General features: G+C 35.0%; 1 protein-coding gene across 2 annotated transcripts in view; it reads left to right on the top strand.

Moving 5' to 3' along the window:
• PIAS1 (protein inhibitor of activated STAT 1) overlaps positions 1-23,203 on the top strand; it is a 110,096-nt gene extending 86,893 nt beyond the window's left edge. For both annotated transcript variants that reach the window (XM_081135966.1, XM_081135965.1), the window contains 7 exons: positions 610-683; positions 10,041-10,201; positions 12,138-12,268; positions 12,965-13,145; positions 16,438-16,580; positions 18,352-18,389; positions 19,210-23,203. In XM_081135966.1, the coding sequence (XP_080992092.1) occupies positions 610-683; positions 10,041-10,201; positions 12,138-12,268; positions 12,965-13,145; positions 16,438-16,580; positions 18,352-18,389; positions 19,210-19,503 (1,022 nt within the window). In that variant the 3' untranslated portion in view covers positions 19,504-23,203. The remainder of the gene's footprint in view (positions 1-609; positions 684-10,040; positions 10,202-12,137; positions 12,269-12,964; positions 13,146-16,437; positions 16,581-18,351; positions 18,390-19,209) is intronic.
• The last annotated feature ends 182 nt before the right edge of the window (positions 23,204-23,385 follow it).

The following is a 23,385-nucleotide window of genomic DNA, read 5'->3' on the forward strand; positions in this document are numbered from 1 at the left end:
CTGAGCCTTGGGGAAATTTGTAAATGTTTTAATTTTTTAAAAAATAATATTGGTCATAGTTTAAAAGAAAGAACTATAAAAGACAAACGGTCTGCCATCAGTTGAATATGTCAGCCTACTATAGAAGTTTTCTTGATGTTACTGCAATGCAGTTTTGCTCTGTGGTTGAGAAACAGGAAACTTACAGGAAATGCAGTCAGTCTATAGATAAGAAATGGTTTTGTTTCCTTTGTTCATTGTAGAAATTAGAAACCATATGCTTTTTATTTTCATTAAGTTGATGGGAAAATAATTGAACAGATTATTTTTTAGTCCTTTTTTATTTGTTTTATATATTTTTATTGATTTGAGAGAGAGATCAATTGCCTCCTGCATGCATCCCTACTGGGGATCAAACCCATAACCTGGGTATGTGCCCTGACCAGGAATCAAACCAGTAACCTTTTGGTACATGGGACGACATTCAACCGACTGAGACACACCGTGGGCTAAGGCTAGCTCCTTTTTTTCTAAGGTTTCTCATTTTAAGTTTTGTTCTTTTTCTTATATTGCATTAGTGATGTATCTTCATAAACTTGTTTTGTTTGTTTTCTCTTCAATGAATGTCAGTTAAAGAGAAATTGACTGCGGATCCAGACAGTGAAATAGCTACAACCAGCCTAAGGGTTTCTCTACTATGTCCAGTAAGTGTTAACTAATATTTGCTTTCCAGAAGATTTAACATATGTGTTCTTTTTCATTAAGTATTTTCAGTATTTGAGAAATTTTATTTTTGAAATGTGCCTTCCTTTGTTACAGTTTTGGAAGTAGAAAGACATTTAGTAATGGGACTTGGAATCTAAACAAATTTATAAGTCTATAAAAATTTTCTGCTCTTAGTAAAACATTTAAATATCACTTGTGATTAATAACTGTCTCTTAGACTCAAGTGTAAAATCTCCAAATAAGGAATGTTTATCTCAGTGTATTTATAAAATTTCATTTTTAAAAATAGTCCTGTATCCTTCTGAAAAAGAACCTGGCCATGGTTACCAATTTAACCATTTTGCCAACAGTGACTACATTATAAGAATCCACCAGTTAAAAACTATTTTATTTAGCTTGAATAATTGAATTGGTTATACATATAAAAATAACCTAGATATATTTTTAAACCAGAAAATAAGGTAAAATAAATCATTTGTACAAAATAGATATAAGGCCCAAGACATACCAAATAACCAAACTTGTGAAAAAAAAGTTTCACAAAAAATGTGTGTTAAGGTTTATTTTGTATCTAGTTTGATGTAATGAATATGTTTTTTATGCAAAAATATGTGGATAACTAAGAGTAAATTGTTTTGACATTTTTTATTACCTTTTGTATAATTAATCAAATTAATCATTTATAAACTGGGGAGAAAGTATGAAGAATGAGAGGACACAGCTGTTTCCTGATTTGCTTGGATTGTTCAGGCAGGCCTGATATTGAAAGTTTTTAACATTGAAATCCCACTCATCTAAGATGAAGAAACAAAGAATTTAAATAGAAATTAAGTGTTATTTGTTTCTACATTTTAGTCTTTTGTAATTTATAAAACCTCAAGCACAATATGAAAAAGTCATTAGCTTGTGAATTAGTTTATAATACTATACTGTACATAGCTCTTTTTAAAAAAAATTTTTGGTTTTGTAATACTAAGGGAACTCCTCCTGTTCATTATTAACTTTTATAAATTATAGAAAAAAAATACAGTTATGTTAATAAAAAAACACCAAATCCTATCATATGTATTTATCCATCTACTTTGTTATTTTGTACCATAGTCATTCCTTAGGGGGAAAAATTGTTTTTTCTATGACCATTTATCCCCTCAAAATATTTTGACTCCAAGCTTTTTATGTTATTATTAAAATACTTTGCCAAATATATAATACAATCATTGACAAAAACTGAAGAGAGAAATAGCAACACAACAATAGTATAGATTTTGAACCTCACTTTCATATATAGATACAACTAGATAGAAGGTCCTTAAGGAAGCAGAGGACTTAAGCAGCACTATATATCAATTGGACCTAATAAACTTATACAGAATATCCCACCTAACCAACAGCAGATTGTACGTTCTTAAGTGTATACAGAACATTCTCCAAGATAGACCACATGTTCAGCCACAAACAAATCTTAACCAATTTAAAAATAAAATCATACAAAGTATCTTCTCTCACCTCAGTGGGATGAAACTAGAAATCAATATCAGAAGGAAAACAGGAAAATCCACAAATATGTGGAAATTAAACAACACACTCTTAACCAATGGGTTAAAGAAGAAATCACAAGGGTATGTAGAAAGTGGAGACATGAAAACAAAACCCATTTTACCAAAACATATGGGATACAGCAAAAGTGGTAGGAGAGAAGTTTATAGTACTAAATGCTTAAATTAAAAAAGAAGAGAGATCTCAAATCAACACCCTAACTTACCTCAGGAAACTAGAAAAAGAAACTAAACCGAAAGTCAGCAGAAGGAAGGGATTAACAAAGATTAGAGCAGAGATAGAGAATAAAAAAAATTGAGACCATGAGTTGGTTTTTGAAAATATCAGCAAAATTAACAAACCCTTAGCTAGACTAAGAAAAAAGAGGAAAGACTCAAGTAGCTAAAATTAGAAATGAAAGAGACATTACAACTGATGTCATAGAATAAGGATTAGAAGGGACTGCTAGGAACAATTATATGCTAACAAATTGGATAAACTAGAAGAAATGGATAAATTTCTACAAACATAACCTACCAAGATTGAATCATGAAGACATAAAAATTCTGAACAAACCTCTAACTAGTGAGGAGACTAACGCAGTGATCAAAAACTTCCCAACACAGAAATTCCCAAGACCCCATGGCTTCACTGCAGAATCATACCAAACATTTAAAGAAGAATTAATACCATTTTTTTCACTCTTCCAAAGAATTGAAGAGGAAGGGATACTCCTAAACTCATTCTTTGAGACCAGTATTACTCTTCTCCCTAAATCAGACAAAGACAAACAAGGGGGGGGGGAGAATAGCACACCAATATTCCTGATGAATATTCATGCAAAAACCCTTAACAAAGTACTAGCAAACTGAATTCACCAGCACATTAAAAGTATTATACACCATGACCAAGTGGGATTTATAGCTGGAATGTAAGGGTGGTTCAGCAATCAAAAATCAATCAGTGTAATATACTACATTAACAAAATGAAGGACAGAATATACATGATCATCTGAATTGATGTAGAAAAAACATTTGACAAAGTGCAACATCCTTTCCTGATCAACACACTCAACAGACTAGACTAGAAAAAAAGCTTCCTGAACATAATAGCCATATATACACAATCCACCTTGAACATCATAGTCAATGTGGAAAGACTGAAATCTCTTCCTCCGGAACAGGGGTGGGGGACCTTTTTTCTGCCAAGGGCCATTTGGATATTTATAACATCATTTGCGGGCCATTCAGAATTATCAGCTTAAAAAATTAGCTATGCAAAAAGCTCCTAGATTTATTGAATTTCGAGTCCCCCCTCTAGTTGTCTTGGCAGGGCCAGACCAAATGATTTCTCGGGTGGCTGTTCCCCACCCATGCTCTAGAGGATTAAGGCAGGGATACCCACTCTCACCACTACTATTCAGCATAGTACTAAAGTTTTAGCCAGAGTAATTACACAAGAAAAGGAATTAAGACATACAAATTAGAAAGGAAGACTAAATGATCTGTTCATAGATGACATGATTTTTTTATGTAGAAAACCCTAACCTACAAAAACTGTTGGAACTAATGAATGAATTTAGAAAAGTAGGATACAAATCAACAGTCAAAAACTAGTTATTTCTATACACTAACAATGACCTGTCTGAAAAGAAAATTAAGAAAACAATTCCATTTAGCATCAAAAGGAATAAAATATTTAGGGAATAAACTTAACCAAGGAAATGAAAGACTTACACATTGAAAACTACCAAACATTACTCAGAGAATTCAATAAAAATACAAATAAATGGAAAGACACCCCGTATCTGTGGATTGAAAGACTTAATATTGGTTAAATGTCCATACTAGTCAAAGTGATAAACAGGTTCAGTACAATCCCTATCAAAATCCCAATGGCAGTTTTTGCAAAAATGGGGAAATCCTATAATTTCTATGGAATCTCAAAGAACCCCAAATAGCCAAAACAATCTTTTTTTTTTTTTTTTTTAATGTATATATATCTTTATTGATTTCAGAGAGGAAGGGAGAGAGAGAGATAGAAACATCCATGATGAGAGAGTCATTGATCAGCTGCAGCCCACAACCTGGGCATGTGTCCTGACTGGGAATCAAACCCCTATCTCCTGGGTCCTAGGTTAATGCTCACCCCACCCGCTGAGCCACGCCCGGCTGGGCCAAAACAATCTTTTAATGAGAACAAAGTTTGAGGCCTCACACTCCCTGATTTTAAAACATAGTACAAAGCAACAGCAATTAAGATGGTGTGGTACTGACTTAATGATAGATAATGTAGACCAGTGAAACAAAATAGCCTAAAAACAAACTATTGCATATATGTCCAAATGATTTTGATTTTTTATTTTTGTAATTATTCCCCAGGATACTTTTTCCATTGATTAATTTTAGAGAGTGGAAAGGAGGGAGGAGAGGGAAAGAAACATCAGTGTGAGAGAGAGAGAGAGACATCGATTGGTTGCCTCCCACATGTGCCCCAGCCAGACCAGAGGTTGAACCTGCAACCCAGGTACCTGCCCTTGACTGGGAATCGAACTCATGGCCCTTCGGTGTGCAGGCTGACGCTCCAACCACTGGGCCACACTGGTCAGCCAAATGACTTTGAGCAAGGGCACCAGGATTATACACTGGGGAAAAGAGCCTATTCAATAAATGGTGTTAGGAATAACTGTATGTTCACATGTAGTATAATGAAGTTGAACCCTTACTTTGCAGTATATGCAAAAATTAACTCAGTGGATTAAAGACCTACAATGTAAGACATTAAACTGTTAAACTCCTAGAAGAAAACATAGAGGTAAAGCTTCAAATGAACTTAGCAATGATATCTTGGCTATGATGCCAAAGCACAGACAACAAAAGCAAAAATAGACGAAGAGAACTATGCCAAACAGTTTTCTGCATGTCAAAGGAAATAATCAACAGAATGAAAAGAAAACCTGTGGAATGGGAGAAAATAATAGAAAATAATAGTAAATCATATATTTAGTAAGGGATTAATATCCAGAATATATAAGGAACTTCTATAATTCAACAACAAAAAACAAAACACTTGATTTTAAAATGGGCAAAAGACCTGAAATAGACATTTCTCCAAAGATAGAAGAATAGTTAATCACACAAAAAGATGTTCAACATCACTAATCATTAAGGAAATGCAAATCAAAACCATACGAGATATCACTACACATCCATCAGGATGGGCACTATCAAAAGAACAGAAGATACCAAGTGTTGGCAAGGATGTGAAGATGCTGGAACTCCTGCATGTTCTTGGTGGGAATGTAAATGCTGTAGCCATTGTGGAAAACAATATGATGGTTTGTCAAAAAATTAAAAATAGAATTACCATATGGTCCAGCAATTCCTCTTCTGGGTATATATCCAAAAAAATTCAAAGCAGTATCTCAAAGAGATAATTTGCACACCCATGTTTATCGCAATAGCCAACATGTGGAATCCATGAGAGATGAATGGATAAAGAAAATGTGCTATATATATACAATTGAATATCATGCAGCATTAAAAAAGGAAGGAAATATGTTTCAGCATGGATGAACCCCGGGAACGTTATGATAAGCAAAGTTAAGCTAGTCACAAAAGCATAAGTACTGTATGATTCCACTCATTTGAAGTATATAAAGTTGTCAAAAATCATAGAAACAGAAAGTAGGTGGTTACCAAGGACTGGGGCAAAGGGGAATTAGTGTTTAATGAGTATAGATCTTGCATAACAGTGTGAATATACTTAGCACTACTGAGCTGTACACTTAAAATGATTAAGGTGGTAGATTTAATATTATGGGTGTTTTGTTTTACTACAATAAAAAATACTGTCTGGGGTGGATTCCTAAATAACTAGATAAATGTCATAACAGACTATGGTGTAAAAAGAATTTGGTATTTGTTTGTTTTTTAATCCTCACCCAAGGATATTTTTTCTTTTCCTTTTTTTTTCTTTTTCCCAAAGAGAGTGGAAGGGAGGGTGGGAGGAGGGAGAGAGAGAGAAAAACACATCAATGTGAAAGAAACACATCAATTGGTTGCCTCCTACACTCACCCTGACCAGGCCAGGGATCGAATGCAAATCAGATACTTTCCCTTGACTGGGAATCACCCCCAGGACCCTTCAGTGTGCAGGCCAGTGCTCTAACCACTGAGCTACACTGGCCAAAGCAAGAACCTGGTGTTTTTTAACATTCAGAAAAATGGTTCACAGACCAGGTAAGTGGAGGATGGAAAGAAGACAAAGATTAAAAAAAAAAAAAAAAAATTATACACTTATCCTCTTTTCTCCAAATCTCAATTTATCCACCTTCCCCCTCCACGTGATTTCTTGCCACCCATTCCATTATAAAACACCAGTACAGAGAATATGAGAAATTTAGAAAAGTGCATAAGCTTCATCTTCCATTTAAATCAACTGGAAGAAGTCTTGTTTTTCTGCAATTTCATTTTAAAAGTGTGTACAGTCGTGCTAATATGTATGATGTCATTTGACATGTAGGTGAAGCATTTATTCATATAAGTAAATACTACATTTTAAACCTTGACATTTATTTATAGAACCAGTTTTGAATTTTATAAATCAGGTGATCTTTGCTATATTATTAGAAAGTGTTAATCACATTTTGCTCCTTGAATCTCTTAATTTAGCGGGCCAGATTTTAATTTTTCTTCCCGTATTCCCCCGCTCCTCCCTTTTTAGTTTCAACAATTTTAGCAGTTCATTTTAAATTGACATCTGCTTTCAAAATTCAGATTATAGAAAAAACTGTATGTAAATTATAATTATAATATTTTTATGGATTTCTGTTTGGCTAAAGGATCAATCCCTTTACAATTATTCTGAAATAGTAAGGCAGTATATTTTAGGTATGTTTTTATTCTAAGAAGTAAAATTTAGTAATGACAACTCATGTGTATACCCAATTTTTAGAATAATAAAAGATTTATTTTCTTTGAAATATGTAAATATGATATCTGACAATGCACTTGAATTGCCCTTGTGATATATACAGCTCAAAATAAATGAGTTTGTGTTGTTTTTGTGCCACATAGCTAAAGGCAATGAAAATAATTAAAAATGTTTTTGCTTTTTGGGAATTTTTTAGTTCTGATATATTAAAAATAAAGCTGGAAGAATGTTCGAGAGCCTGCTTTGTGAAATAATCCTCAGACCTATAAACTCGAAAACAAATGAGTTGGCATTGATAGAAGAAAAATAAACTGCTCGGAAATTTATGTATGAAATATTTATGATGATGAAGAAAAAATTGTGAAATTATTCTTAATATCACTATTTTTATAAGGAAAATACATATTTTATTGGCTTTTTAGGGTCCTTTTGATATAAACTGGTTTAAACATACTTAGCTGGGTATTTTCTCTTGCACCATCAGTTACTAATATAGCACTACTATGTTATAGTAAGGTTAGTGGCATTAGGAAACTCATTTGGGAGTTGTTTTCAAAGTGTTTATTTGCAAATGATGCAGATGTCTACCACATTTTATAAAAGGAAAAGAGGAATTTGTAATTAACAAGACGAAGGTGTTCAAAACTCAGTTTCTGTCTTGATACCAAGTTAAAGAAATCAGTGTCTATTTGCAGATAAGTATGTAGAATTTAGTGATTGTTTTTAAAAATCAGGAACGTGAGGATTATATAATAGTTTGTGATTCTTTGAAGCAAGGCATTTGTGTGACAGCTAATAAGCAGTGTATTTGAAAGTGAACTTTTCCTTTCCTATATCTATTTATAAATGTTCTTCCTGTGCCGTTCATGTAGCAGTGTTCCTTAAAAACTCTGTAGGTAAAATTGTCAATGTGGTTGATCATAAAGGCTTTAGAATTGCTCTCTCACCAAAAAGACGAACTGACAGCCAGGGATTATAGGGATGAAGGTATGTGAGATGAAGACTTGACCTTCTTACCGTTGTCTTCAAAAACTATCAGAAGTAGCCTACTAGTTATGCAGTACTTGAACTTGTCTACTAGTATTGTATTTGTATATGATTCTTAGTCTCTGATTTCTCTACTTAGTATTAAGGCAGTGACAAAAATACTCAGGAGGAATTTCTACTTCACAGGTAAGTTAAGGTCTAACTTAGGATGTAACAATTTAATTTAGCACCACCAACCAGATACATTTCCAAGTGCCAAGTTTAAGGAGATAGGTCCAATGTGCTTCTAGTAGGAAAGGAACACACATAAATAAGTAGTATAATCATGTGCAGGGTAGAGTTGGGAGCACAGAGAAGGGAGCTATCAGTTTTCTCTGTGTCCCTTCTGTTCATACTTTTCATACTGAAAACTGACATTACTTCCTTCTCATAAGTTTATAGCACATTCTGTGTCCTTTTTTTATTCTTCATCACTATATCCTGTTGAAGTAAGAAGGAAACAGTGTTACTTTAGAGATAGAAAAAGAGGCCCAGAAAGGTTAAGGGCCATTCCTAGAGGCACAGTAAATCATTGGTACCAAAACAATAATTTTGGGCCCCAGATGTCAGTTAATTTCCTTGGTAGACTAGGAAATTGCACATTTCCCTGAAATTCTTCTAAGCTAAGAATCTTTGCCGTTTTTTTCCCCCTCATTTAACTCATAATCTTTAACAAGCCTTTATATTTTCTAAGCTTGCAAATGTGTGGGAAGCCTTTTCCTGGTACTCAGGAATAGTGTGGTTATTCAAAATAGATAACCTCTATACTACAGTCACACCTCAGAGATACTGTGTTCAGTGCTAAACCACCACAGTAAATCAAGTTGTAATCTATTTGCTGGTGGAGGGTCTTGTTTCAATTTGTGGAAAAATGCACATCTGTGAAGCACAATAAAGCAAAGTGCACTAAAACGAGGTATGCCATGATATGGCCAGTGTGGCCTTTCTGGACCCCACAGTGGAAATGCACCTGCACTGTACAAGGTGTTCTCCAGGGAAAGGGGTGGTGATATGGCAGCTCCCTGTGGGAAGATGGCTGGATAGCTTCTCTGCCTTGGGCCAAAGCTAGCAGCTCAGGGACCAGATGAAGATTTTATTGTACATACGACAGACTCGGCCTGTGTCAGCCTAAGCAACATTTGCACGGCAAGAAGATAAAAAAATCTCATGACATGCTGGAAAAGTGCTAGAGGTCCAGGGGTGTTGACTGAATTGCTTGTGATGGTGCCCAGTGAGGGAGGAAATACAGAGAGTGCACACACTTGGCTTCCTTCTCAAAGCTATCATTTGACAGTTCAGTCAAACATTGTGGGGAATGCTTGCCATTCGTTTCATTTTCACCTGTGAACTACTATCATTCAGATATCAGGTTGATAGTAATGTAATTGTATCTGTATACTGCAGTATTTAATAAGATTCTTTTTTCCTTTCCTAAATTCCTAGTAAAAATGGTTCTTAATTGTTTCGAATCAGAGATTACTCTTAAGAATTTGGTGGAAGCACTCTCTCCAGAAAAATGCACATACTTACAAAATTTTAATGTATTTCAAGGAGTTCATGGCCCTTCCTTCCCCCAGAAGCCTATCTGAGCTATAGAGTGAGGGTAAATAACCCGTGCTGTATACTTTCCATAGTCACTGTGTTTAAGGAAATTCTGTAATTTTTTAAGCTATAGTTTCACAGAAAATGTGTTTAATGTTCTTCCATATTTACAAAAAGTAAACTCAGAATGCTTTAAATTAGAACACATGCACATTATGCTTCAGGAAATATTTATCAAAACTTAAATTTTGAATTACAGTTGTCTAATGCTTACTTTTGTTTCCCTTTTTTAAAGCTTGGTAAAATGCGGCTGACAATTCCATGTCGGGCTCTTACCTGTTCTCATCTACAGTGCTTTGATGCAACTCTTTATATTCAGATGAATGAGAAAAAGCCAACCTGGGTTTGTCCTGTCTGTGATAAGAAGGCTCCGTACGAGCACCTTATTATTGATGGGTATGTCAATTTAAAGTTTTTTCTTGTACCTCGAAATGACATCTAGTACCTGGGTTTGTTGTTTATCATACCTATCAGGTCATGTTTTTTGAGTTACATATTTTAAGGATTTTCATTATTCTAGAAATCAGTATTTTTCAAAGTAAATAATATTGTGAACATTTTACCTTTTTAATTTGATGTCCTCTTGTTTTGGAAATGCATGCTTTACTGTCAGTGCCTCCTGGCATTTACCATTTAAGCACCAGTGGTTCCTAGCAGGTTATGCTTACACCTTTTCCTAACATGAATTCATCTATCCCTAGACATGCAGACCATATTAGAGAAAATGAAAGAATTGCAAAACTCTGATTAACTTAAGCTCACCAAAAATGGGGCTTTTTAGAAGTTAGCCTGTTTTTGAAGATTTTCTCATGCCTATTCCCTGCTGTAAGGGCTCCTAAAACTGATCAACAGACTGAATGAATAGCAGTTTACTTTGTTTTTTCTATTTCCTCTGAAATACTTCTCTTTATATTTCTTGTCCACCTACGGCATCATGACAATCTATGTTTTTAACACTCGTGTGTTTTATTTGCCTTACCAGACAGATATCTTGGAACATTCCTCTGAAATCTCCCATATTCTTTAGCCTCCTTTTTGCCACTGAACAAAAAGAAATTGTGAGAAAGGATCTTCTTGATATTTCCTGTATTCTCTAACAAAACACTTAACAGCAGCTTATCTGTAGTATGTGAGAAAGCATAGGAGTCTGAAGGTGTAACATGAGGAATGAAATACATTTAGCAATACAAGGAAGAGTATCCCAGAGCTTGAAAGGTGTTAGACCAATCACAGGGGGAAAAGTAAACATGTAACTTAATGTTTTAGGTTTAATTTTGCATAGATAACTGATCACTAGTAAATCTGAATTGAATAATAATATTTTACCAACTCTGTATATTATATTGCTTTAGATCCCCCATCAATTAGGATTTCTCTTTGTTATTCTAAAAGTCATACATACATACATATATATATACACATTTAAAGAAGAATTGGAAAATGTAGGAAAGTTAAAAGGCTTTTGTGGCGTTTTATTTTCACAATTGTGATTGCGCAATATTAATAATTTTTATCCAGTTTCATTTAACCTTATAACCTAAGAATTTGACCATTAATTTTACACATTTTTTGCAAGTCTCATTTTTTAATATATGCATGATATTTATCAGGAGGCTAAACATTGAATACATGTCTTATATGTATTGTTCCAGTTTATCCAGTAAGATATGCTTATTTTAGGCAGTTTGGACTGTGTAAAAAAGGTATAAAGAAGAAAAATATCTATAGTGTCACCACTTAGAGTTACATGCTATTTCTATACCACATACACACAGAATTTTTTATTTTTTTATTTTTTTAAATATATCTTTATTGATCTCAGAGAGAAGAAAGGAGAGGGAGAGAGAGATAGAAACATCAATGATGAGAGAGCCATTGATCGGCTGCCTCCTGCACGCCCCCGACTGGGGATCGAGCCCGCAACGCGGGCATGTGCTCTGACCAGGAATCGAACCCCTATTGCCTGGATCCTAGATTGACACTCAACCGCTGAGCCACGCCTGGCTGGGCAAGAATTTTATTTTTAAATGTAAGGTTTTCTTTTTTTGTCTCTTCCCGCTTTCTGTGAACGTTTTCCTGTATTAAAAAATGTTTGGGAACCTTGTTTTTCATGGTTACATAATATTACTTTGCATAAAGATACCATAGTTCAAGTAACTATTTTCTGTTTAGCCCTAGGTTTTGAGAACAAGTATAACATATGTGGTCCACTTTCTTCTTTCTCATTTGTACTTTACCAAACGTAGAATATCTGAGTGTTTTTTGAACAGTAATAATTCTAATCTACCTTCATTTAAAATGTGATATTCAAAGGACAAATTGTGTTTTATAGCTTGTTTATGGAAATTCTAAAGTACTGTACAGATTGTGATGAAATACAGTTTAAGGAGGATGGCTCTTGGGCACCTATGAGATCAAAAAAGGAAGTACAAGAAGTTTCTTCCTCTTACAATGGAGTTGATGGTGAGTGTTGGTTTTCCAAAAGGATGGGGCAGTCTTCCTGCTGTTACAATGTTCAAATTTTATAAAAACTTCTCAGCAGTTTATGGATAGCTCAATAACTCTTACTAAATTATTGAGGAAATGTTCAGAAGTAGCAAAGCTCCTTTTAAACTCACTTTTACCAGCTTTGTTAAAATTTTGTGGTATAAGATTTCAGAGTAACATAATTTAATAAGTCTTTGTAAAGTCCTGCTTTTGAAATGGTATCCTTTTAAATTTTTAACAGATTTGGTACAGATTTGTGAGCATTCTTTTATTTACTTTCCCTCCCCCTGGCGTTTAGTATGTTTTTGCTGGAGAGAGGCTATGACTTTAAAAACGTTACCGTAGCATTTCTTAAGTATTTCAGGTACTGTACAGGTAAACACAGACAATATATAGCCTTTACCCTCAAATTGCTTTTATTCTGAAGTGTACAATACATTTTGACTGTCCTGGTTCAGAATTATTTTTCCAAAAAATTCTTTAACAACCAATACTAAATCGTAGTTTTAAGTTTAGGTTAATAGAAACAGAACCACTGTTTTCTATTCTCTGACCCCAGCAATATTGTAAGTTAAATTATTATAACTGATTGATTAACCCATAAGCACACTGAGAGAAAAAGAGAGGTGTCATAGGTCTTTTTTGCCTTGTGTTTTAATCATTCCCACACAGGATGCTTGAGCTCCACACTGGAGCATCAGGTGACTTCTCACCACCAGTCCTCAAATAAAAATAAGAAAGTAGAGGTGATTGACCTAACCATAGACAGTTCTTCTGATGAAGAGGAGGAAGAGCCATCTGCCAAGAGAGCCTGTCCTTCCTTATCTCCGACATCACCACTAAATAATAAAGGGTAAGTGCCAAGACCTTAAAAAAGCATCATTGTGAAAATTAACTTTGTAAATAGGATTAAGAGTTCTTCCCAACAAAGTGATTATGCATGATGGTAAAACTTACCCTAGCAATCGAAGAATAAGTTGCATTTTTCCTGGGTGTGTGATATTCTTGAGGGGTTCAGATAATGCATTAAAGAGGTCACTTGGATATAGAATTCATCATACAGTTGGTCTCAAACTTTGGTGTACATCAGAATCACCCACAGGGCTTATTAAAACACATTGCTTCTGTACCCACCCTGTGTCTGATTTAGAAATAAGGACTGAGAAAATTTATATTTCTAAATTAAGTTCCCAAGTGATCCCAATGCTCATAGGATTTAGAACACTTACTCATTCTGGAAAGGATATACTGTAAAATTAACCCTCGGTAGGGTGTTTCAAGTAGAAAGCAGAGGAAGACCAAATAAATGCTTCCAACCTGCCTCAGAATATGTAAGGCTGGCAGTAAAAGAAGTCTCAGACTTAAGTTGCAGCACACTTAATGCTTTCTATTTTGCAGACTCATTTCCCATTAGTCTCATATCAATAATAATGTACCTTGGTTATGCTTCAGTTCAGTTCGTGAAACACTGTTATCTGTTTTATGTAAGATATTCTGTGCTAAGTAAACACGGATGATAATAAAATGAGTATGTACAGTCTTAACCTTTAAGGGTTCAACATTTTGTAGAAGATGGTAAAACAGGTAGCCAATTCTCAGTGAAAAGACTTTATGCTTTGCTGAAGCACACTAGTAACTCACTAAAGGTTAGAAATAGATGTGCTCCTTTTTAGGTATATATCAGGAGAATTACACTGCTTGTAACCGAATAGGAGCTATTTTAAAAAATCTCCAACAAATGGTAGTGCCTGAAGAAAGAATGTAAGTGAAAGAGGGAAAGTCCACAGAAAGCATTGTTAACAGATTTCAGGGTTCAGGAAAGTTAATACCAGACCAAGAGCAGGCATTTCTGTGCTTGGAATCAAATTATTTTCAGGTTTGGTATTATTTGATGAGATAAAACGATCTTCTATTTGAATATATTTGCAGTTACTTGAAAGATTAAGTAGCAACAATAAAAGCATAATTGTCATAAATGTAGCTCCTCACTTGTTAGAGGACTTCTATTTTAGGAATCTTCGTAATATAATCAAACATAACACAGGATGGATGGTATTTTCACTCTAGAGTAGCTTATCTCAGTATACAGACAGAAATAAAGACATTAAAAGCAGTATCATTATTCTAAACAAAATGAATATTTAAACACTAATTCTACTTCAAACCCTACTTTATGAACATTTTTACCTCTGATTATATATGTAAACTATGTAATAATTTTACTGTCTGAATATATAGTTTTTTTTCTTAAAGGAAACTTTTTTGAGTGTTTAGAAACCTAATATTTCTTCTTTGGATATTTACTTTGCTGTTTCTCCAAAAATAGCTTTGTTTATTATATTTGGAAAATTACATTAGATGCATTAACTACTTCCTGAGCTTCCCAGTGCATAATTAAACCCAGACGTAGTATTTGCAAATGCCAGATCTTTCTCTATATTCAGATAAAACAAGGAACCTGGAAGTTTTTGACATTCTGAGAAGAATAATGCCATATTCAATACTAGTCGCCATTTTACAATAATGGCTAGCCAATAAATAGAAGCCTAAAGGCAGCATATTGCATTTGTTACTGTGTATTGTAAAGGGTGAAATGCATTTCAGAATGTTACCACAAAATTGAATGAAAAGGAACCAGGCAGGAATTAGAAAGGAAAAAATCAGTAAATGTAAAAATCTTCAGCCACTGACTGTTTAGTATTCATCCAGAAATTTCCTTTGCTGTTTGGTTACCAAGATGTTTTCAAAGACTAGCATTTCAACTGCCTTCTCTCTTGTAGTCCCTTAGGCATTGTCAGAGGAGACAGCTAATGGAAAATGGTACTTTTTATAGATATAAGAGGTTTAATTGTTTCCATTAGATGAAACATTTTTATGAAGTGGATGAGAGTGTGTTTTATGCTTCATATCCCATTCATAAAATGTGGTAGATGGTCATAACTAGAGCTCCATTCCAACCTTACCATCTTTTTAAATATTCTATACCATTGAAATTGCATCTCCACGCACTTTACATGAAGTTTTAAGTAAAAGATAGCCTCTTTATGCCTCCTTTTTTCTTTATTTCCTATTATTTATTTACATACCTATTAGCTTCCTAATGGTTGGGATACCATATGATCCTTGTGCTTGCATTCAGGACTATTAGAATTCTTTCTTTTTCTTTTCAAAATCAATCAATTCTTTCTTTTTCCTTTCTTTTCCCCTCCTTTTTGCTTTTTGCCTAATTTTTGGCAGAGAAAAAATTATTTGACTACTCAGCTACTTAAACATTTCACTCTATTCCAGAATCCCACTTTTTGTGTATTTTTTTCTTTTCTTTTTCCAGTTATACCACTCTCCCTTTAAAAACTCTCCACACCTGTTCATTTTGGAGCATCTCTTCTCCTTGTCTTACTGTCTTTGTCCATTCAGCAGGCCTTTTATGCAAACAGTGTGCTGGTGACTGTGCCAGGCATTGGATATACCAAGATAAACAGTATACCTAGTTTTTGTTCTCATAAAGCTTACAAGTCTTGGGACCAGCTGTTAACTTCAGTGCTCAGATTGTTACATCCCCTAGTCTTGTCTATATGTGTTTTCTTCGCAAGGACTTACGTATACTTTTTACTAGCTGACCTTCCAGTGCTTATTTTTAAAAGGTTTCAGAATCTCATCTGCTCTAGATACATTTCAGTCATGTCCCGTTGAAGTAGCTCAGCTATGCCTTCCCCTTGCATTCTGAAAGTATAGATGATGAGGGTCCTAAGACAGCATATGATTTATGAATGTTAGATACCATTGCATCCATCCATTTATCCCAGTAGCCTCTGCAAAGTGCCGTTAAATATACAGATTATTTCCTAATTAAGTCAGCCCTCTGAATCTGTAGGTTCCGCATCCACGGTCTACAGTTGGTTGAATTCACAGATGCGGAACCCATGGATATGGAGGGCTGGCTAAATAACTTGAGCATCTGCAGCAGATTTTGGTATCCGTGATGGTTCCTAGAACCAATCCCTTGTGGATACCAAGGAACAACTGTAATTATAATAGTCTAAATTATATATTCCTTTTGTTTTTATTTTTAGCACAAAAGTATTTGTTTGTTAAACTTAAAAGTTCAAATGGCTGGTGAAAATTATGCAAACCTTTTCTTCTTCTAGCATATTAAGTCTTCCACATCAAGCATCTCCAGTGTCCCGCACCCCAAGCCTCCCTGCTGTAGACACAAGTTATATTAACACATCCCTCATCCAAGACTACAGGCATCCTTTCCACATGACACCCATGCCTTATGACTTACAAGGTGAGTCACCGATTCTTCTATATTGTCACATAGTATTATGAATGCCTTTGATTTATATAGTCTTCTAGGTCAATCTAAGGAAGAATTGAAAGATTGGGGAAACAGGGGCTTGGACCTACAGAACTGGTCATAAATAAATACAATTCCAGTTCCTTGTTTGTGCTTTCATCAGGGCCAGTGTTTTACCACCAGTGGTAAAACTAATGCAATGATCTTTAGGTTTTGTGAACTTCAAAGTAGTCTACAAGTTGTTTTTGGATGACTTCTTATATGCTGATTTGAATTTTGATACTTATGAAATTATTTTTTGTTCCCTGAATCCAGTTAAGATGCAACAGATAACTGTGTTGTATTATCTTTTAGATAATGCAGAATCGAGATATTGCAAGGTTTTAATTTTTGTTCCAGTGAAAGGGAGTCTTCTTTTTTAAAGTAGTTTAAAATGTCATTATACTCATTTGTACAATGTATTTTGAGTTGATAATAATCATTACATTGTCAAAAAGAATTCTCAGTTTTCATATGTCTTTATAATTTAATAATTTGAATATTACCCATATAATTTAAGAACATTTTTCTTTTTTATTAGAAAAAGACATACAGGGTCATTGTAGAAAATTTACCACAAAACGCAAAGTAGAGGTTTCCCTCTGCCCCTCCCCATCAGAAAAACTCAGGCCACTGGCAAGGATTCTTGGGAGCTGAGGTAGTTGAGTGGATTCTTCGTGACTGTAATGAAACCCTACTTCAGCTCTGTCCAGTAGAACTTTCACAGTGAGGGAAATGTTGTAATCTACTGGGCAGTACAGTAGCTACTAGCCATGTGGTTATTGAGCATTTGGAATGTAGGTAGTGTGACTGAAGACTGAATTTTTTGTTTTATTTAATATTAGCAAATATAAATAGCCATATCATGTTATTAGTTGCTGCTCTGTTGGACATTGCAGCCCTGTTTTTCAGTTAGCCCACTATAGGTCTTCATGTTATTATTTGTTCTAGTGTAGTCAGTAGATGGACCCCCAAATATTTGTGTTGCTATCATATTTTTATCTGTCTTTGCACTTTTCCCCAAGTTCAAGGCATATAGATGTCATAACAAGGCATTTCAGTCACATTGTTTTACTTGCTCTTCATTGCATTACACACTGGGCAATAGGGACAAGAGTGCGAATTGGAAGGGGCAGGCCTGCGATGACTCCCTGGCAGCCAGGGACCAGAGCTGATCCTCTGTAGTAGCCACGCCAACATCGGACACCCCCTCAGATTTCTTCCCCTCATGCCAATGGAGACTCTTGAGTCAGAATCTAGTACAGGTAGTGACAGGTGAGCAAATTTGAGAAAGAGAAAGAAAATCTGTGCTATAACGTTCTTAACTTCTTTCAACTTCAAACTTTATCATTCACAAACATGAGGGCAACGGTATTACATACCTCATGAGGTGCTTGTGAGGAGTAAGTTAGAGTAGCTTGAAAAGTAACTGAAGGAGTCAATGAAAAGTGCTATGTCAGTTCAGTGCTAGATCCAACAGGGCAGCAATGCCCAAGTCCCACAAATGGAGTCACAGGGAGGGCAAATCATTGCTAAAGCAACTTCAGGCTTAGTAAACTAGAGAAGGGAGGGATGTAAAGCATTCAACTCAACTCTTCATGTTTAAATAAAATTGTAAACGAATTAGAATTAGCACTTAAAATTTGTATTTATTTTTGAAGTATTGGGGCCTTTGGGAGACTCTTGTTTTTCAAAATTGAGATAATTTTTTTTCCCCTCACAGGATTAGATTTCTTTCCTTTCTTATCAGGAGACAATCAGGTATGTAATATGAAAAAAATTACTGTTATTTTAATATTTATTTAAAAGTATACTATGTAGCCAAGAGAAAGAAAATAAGTTTCCTTAGAAAATTCAGAGTAGTCATACCCATTACTGTATTGTTAAGGTTTTAAGAATTTAAATAAAAATTTCTTTGTCAGCTATGCCTGAGTAGTATTAAGGACAGTATATCTATTTGTTGATTTCCAATACTGTTTTAGAAAGAAACAGGGCAGTAAATCATATTGACAAATTTTTTTCTAATCCTCACTCAAGGATATGTTTATTGATTTGAGAGAGAGGAAGAAACATCAATCGGTTGCCTCCCTTACATGCCCCATCCGGGGATTGGCCCCTCAACCTAGGTGTGTGCCCTTACCTGGCACTGAACCCGCGGCCTTCTGGCGCACGGGGTGATGCTCCAGCCAGCGGAGCCGCCGGCCAAGGCTTGACTGAAAAATCCTTGGCCAAATATCTCCGTAAGAGAAAGAGGGTAGACTATCCTCTTTTCTGCTACTTCTGAGCGTGTGCCAGTTTGGAAATAAGAGTTTTGAAAATCTCTTGCAATACAAATTTAAAACAACAACAACAACAAAACAATTAAAAAAATTTTTTTTTGTTTCAGATACAAAAATGTCTCTCAGAATCAGTGATGTGATCATTTCACAAGGCTGTTTGATTTTGCAAAATGTTTTATTAAATATTTGAAAAACACCAGATCCTCAGAATATATTAAAGTTAGGACTTTGTTCTGCTGAGACGAAAGCTTATGAATTTATAAGTATAATTAACACTTGTTTTGTCTTTTTCCCCTCCCTAGCATTATAACACCTCCCTCCTCGCCGCTGCAGCAGCAGCAGTTTCCGATGATCAAGACCTCTTACACTCGTCTCGATTTTTTCCGTATACTTCCTCACAGATGTTTCTCGATCAGTTAAGTGCAGGAGGCAGTACTTCTCTGCCAACCACCAATGGAAGCAGTAGTGGCAGTAACAGCAGCCTCGTGTCCTCCAACAGCCTAAGGGAGAGCCATAGCCACACTGTCACAAACAGGAGCAGCTCGGACACAGCGTCCATCTTTGGCATCATACCAGACATTATTTCATTGGACTGATTTCCTTGCCCCTGCTGCTCTCATCCCTACCCCAGATTAAGTGAACTTGGCAGAAAGAAGAGAACTTTGTGCTGTTTTACCTTATTCTGTTTAGAAAAGTACACAAGCGTGTGTTTTTTTCCTTTTTTTAGGGAAAAAAAATTAAAAGAAATGTACAGAGAACAAAACTATATTTTCAGTTTTACTTTTGTATATAAATCTAAGACTGCCTGTCTGATAAAACACTTGTTTAAAAAAAAAAAGCAAAAAAAAGGAAAGAAAAGGAAAAAAAAGAAAAAAAACCACAAGTACCCACAAACCACCTTCAGTTCAATTTTCTGGATTCTGAAGTTTTTTTTTCATTTGTCCTATGGTTTTGGTTTTATTTTACTTCAATGGCATTATTTTATTTGCAATAACAAAAGGAATTGCATGTATGAAGTTTTAAATTGTGGGCTTTTCTTTGTTGTGGGGAGGGGGCTGAGGGGATAGTTTTAATTTCCATTTTCTAAAAATGACAGACTTGGATTCCGTTTGTGTGTGCATATTTTATTCAGCGTTAAGTTATGAATCTCATCTGTCCCACTGCATTCCCTGTGTATTTTCAGGACATAGCTTGTGGGTGTGTGGGTGTGTTCAGTGTGTGTGTGTCTGTATTTTTCTGTCATTGCTGTTCCTTCTCCTCCCGAGTTTGCATTCGGTTGATAAATAAGTTGCCTGCTTCTTTCAAAGTGCTTTGAAGGTCTTGAACTCACGTAGGAGCATCTTTATTGACTATCCTAATTGCATGTTCTCCATCACAGATTCTCCCTTATTTGCTAGATCCCCCTGAGAATATGTTTTTAGAGATTGGAGTAAAGCTGTCTGGGTAAGGAGTAGGCTTAGCAGACCTGTGAATAATACACTTTAGTTCTTTATTCTAAACTTGGAATGCCAGTATTATATACTTAAACCAAGTCTGTGAACACCTGCTTTTTTAGCTACAGGGTAACAAGTCTTCATGTAAGATCTTCATACCAAAGTAGGAAGTAAATATAACTTAGAAAGCCCTGTTGGGTGTCTTGTGCAGCTGATGGAGATAAGATTACATCACCTTAAAAAAAGAAAGAAAGTCAGTTATCCCAAAAGTATATTCTCTTCTGACAGTGCAATGCACCACACATGTCAGTCTGTAGAAATCTGCTATCTGATCAACAGCTGAAATTCAAAATAGGCTTGATTCTTACTGGTTCTGAGTGTACTTATTTTCTAAGCTATCTTGTTTGCTTTACTTTTTACACCTTTTAAAAGACAAACATGACATAGGAAAGTCAGGTTGGTTTTTTTTAGAATTCATGGATCAGTCTAATCTGTTTTTAATAATGGAACATGTAAATATAATGAAAACTGTTTTCAGGAGATGAATGAGGGTTGGAGGGAAGGAAAAGTGGTTCTACTTGTATTCCACAATCCTCTTCAGAGAAAGTGGTTGCGTTTTCCAGGTAATGACTGAAGGTATGGGAAATATTTTTTAGCTGATTGAGAGGTTTAGCAGATTAAACAGAAAAAATAAAGAAGGGGCATCACGATGACCAGTTACCCAGACTAGGCTTTTGTATCACAACTGTTAATGTTCTCAGAGCTGATGAAGGACCGACCACCTTTGTGTATAAAATTGTTGTTTTAAACCTTGCAGTGGTAACAAAATGACCTACTATAATCCAGGTAGGCTTCAAGATGGCTGTATCTTTGGTTGTATGATAAAATTATGGTTCACATGACTATGTGGCATCTAAAAATACTATGTTTCTTACAGCATCTCTCTGCCACTAAATTGTTGACTTGAATTTTGAAAAGTTGGTGTTGATATGTATATGTGTGTGTGTATATATGTATTTATAGACAAGTGTGTGCGAGTGACAAATATAGTCTTCCCCAACGCATGTGTATTCCACACATACATGGCTGAGTTAGTCACTAAACAATTCGCAATAAAAAAAGATTTTTTTGATTAAAACAGGAAATAGTTAAGTATTAAAATGAATCTGGTGTTATGGTGAGTAAATACTTTAAGAATTCGCATTGCCATATTAACTTAGGCTAATATCTGTAGATGCCGTAAAACTATTATGATATCTAATAGTATCATAATTTGTGTCTAAATTTGGATTGGGATAGAAATTACTTAAATTATGGGGAATTGCTTTTTATTTCACATTGCAATAGGGAACATTTTTATTGAACTACATAAGGTAAAATGAATAGTTTTATTTCTGTTTTTTTCTTTTTCTGTCATTGGTGTTAGTGGTCTCAATTCTGATCAATAGCTTTGTGTAGGATGTTGAATTATAAACTCTTTGAATAATCCAGTTGAAAACCCATCCCTCGACTCTCTTCAGCCCAGTTTTGGGGAGGATTCATTTCCCCTTAGTGTCCTGCATTTTACCAACCCACGAGAAGAATGGGTGATAGGGAGAAGTAAATGTCTGTTTAGTTAGTGGCTTTGGTCATGTCTCGACAGGAGAAGCTAACCATTCATTTATGTCTTTATTTTAGTTCCTTCTATTCTAAAGGAGTTTGTTCCCTTCAGTTCAAAATGTTGGCATTAGTAGTAGCTATTACTGTTGTTCTCATGGCCGATATTATTAGACTTTTGTGAGCTGTAGTAACTATTAGGAGAGTCATGAACTGCATCTTTATCTTCTAAGTGGTTTTTTTTTTAAAGCACATAGTCATTTCATCTCTGTTTTCCTTAGCCCCCCCTCACTCCCCCACCCATGACAACACTGACATGCTGGTTGTGGACAAATACCCATTGACTCTCAGAATCTTGAGGCGAGTTGTCACCATCCCCCTTGCCTCGGTCTTTCATAATAGGTGGCATATGTTTGTGTTTCTGTACAGTACTGTATGTGTGTGTATCACATATTTGGTGAAGTAGCTGTTTGACTAGCAGGGTTGAAGTGGCTTTTAGTTATTTTTGTGGGCATTATTGGACACACCTTTTTAAAGCAATCTGAACTTTAACCATGCCACACTTGGTTGACTAATTTATTTTGAACATTAAAATTTTTCTATATTAATTTAGACATCATCACAGCCCTGTATCGTTACCAACTTAAGAAAGATTCACTTAAGCTTTTGAAAAATGTGATATCTTGGCAGATTTTCCTTTGAGTCAAATGTCTGAAACTGAATGAAAATATATCCCAATTTTAATTTCTAATTGTTGAAGGAACATTGTTTTTAAACAGTTCCAGTTGTTAATACATAAAACACTTCAAGATCTTCAGGACTTTAGAGCACATTTGAAATTATTTTAGTTAAGAATTTTCCTTTTTCGATACATGTTGAATTTTGTTTTTTAATTAAAAACACCACCACCACAAAACTTTGATTTCAGAAAGAGGGAGGGAGAATAGCTGGTGGTCCCAGAGTGTGCTGCTGTTAATTGTTTAATTAACAAAGGGGAAAATGTATATAAACAGATATAAAAGTTATAAATTCCATAAACTTAAATCTGTGATTCATTGCCTTAAGACTTTCTCTCTTAGAATTTCCATACCGCATGCCAAACCAGTAAAATGGCTTTTAAAAATGTATAGTAGACCAATGTCAGTTTGTATAAAAGTACCAAGTGAAGATATTTATTACATGCATTGGAAAAAAATTGTTTACCTATTGAATGTTACCTGTTTATGTAGAGCTCTTTAGATGTAATAAAAGAAAAGCCTTCAGTTAATTTGTGTTCTGTAAAATACACTGCTGGGTATACAAGGGGACAATCTCTAAGAGAAAGGCGATAAGCTTTGTGCTTCCAAAGCACCTTTCATCCAGAGATTTCAAAGCATGACAAGTAATTCTTTTGCAACATGCTTTGAGGTAAGTAATGAATGTACAGCCCTCATTCCCCTTATTGAAGTA

The sequence above is a fragment of the Miniopterus schreibersii genome (genome assembly GCF_964146895.1).
Source record: "Miniopterus schreibersii genome assembly, chromosome: 1".
Classification (NCBI taxonomy): domain Eukaryota; kingdom Metazoa; phylum Chordata; class Mammalia; order Chiroptera; family Miniopteridae; genus Miniopterus; species Miniopterus schreibersii.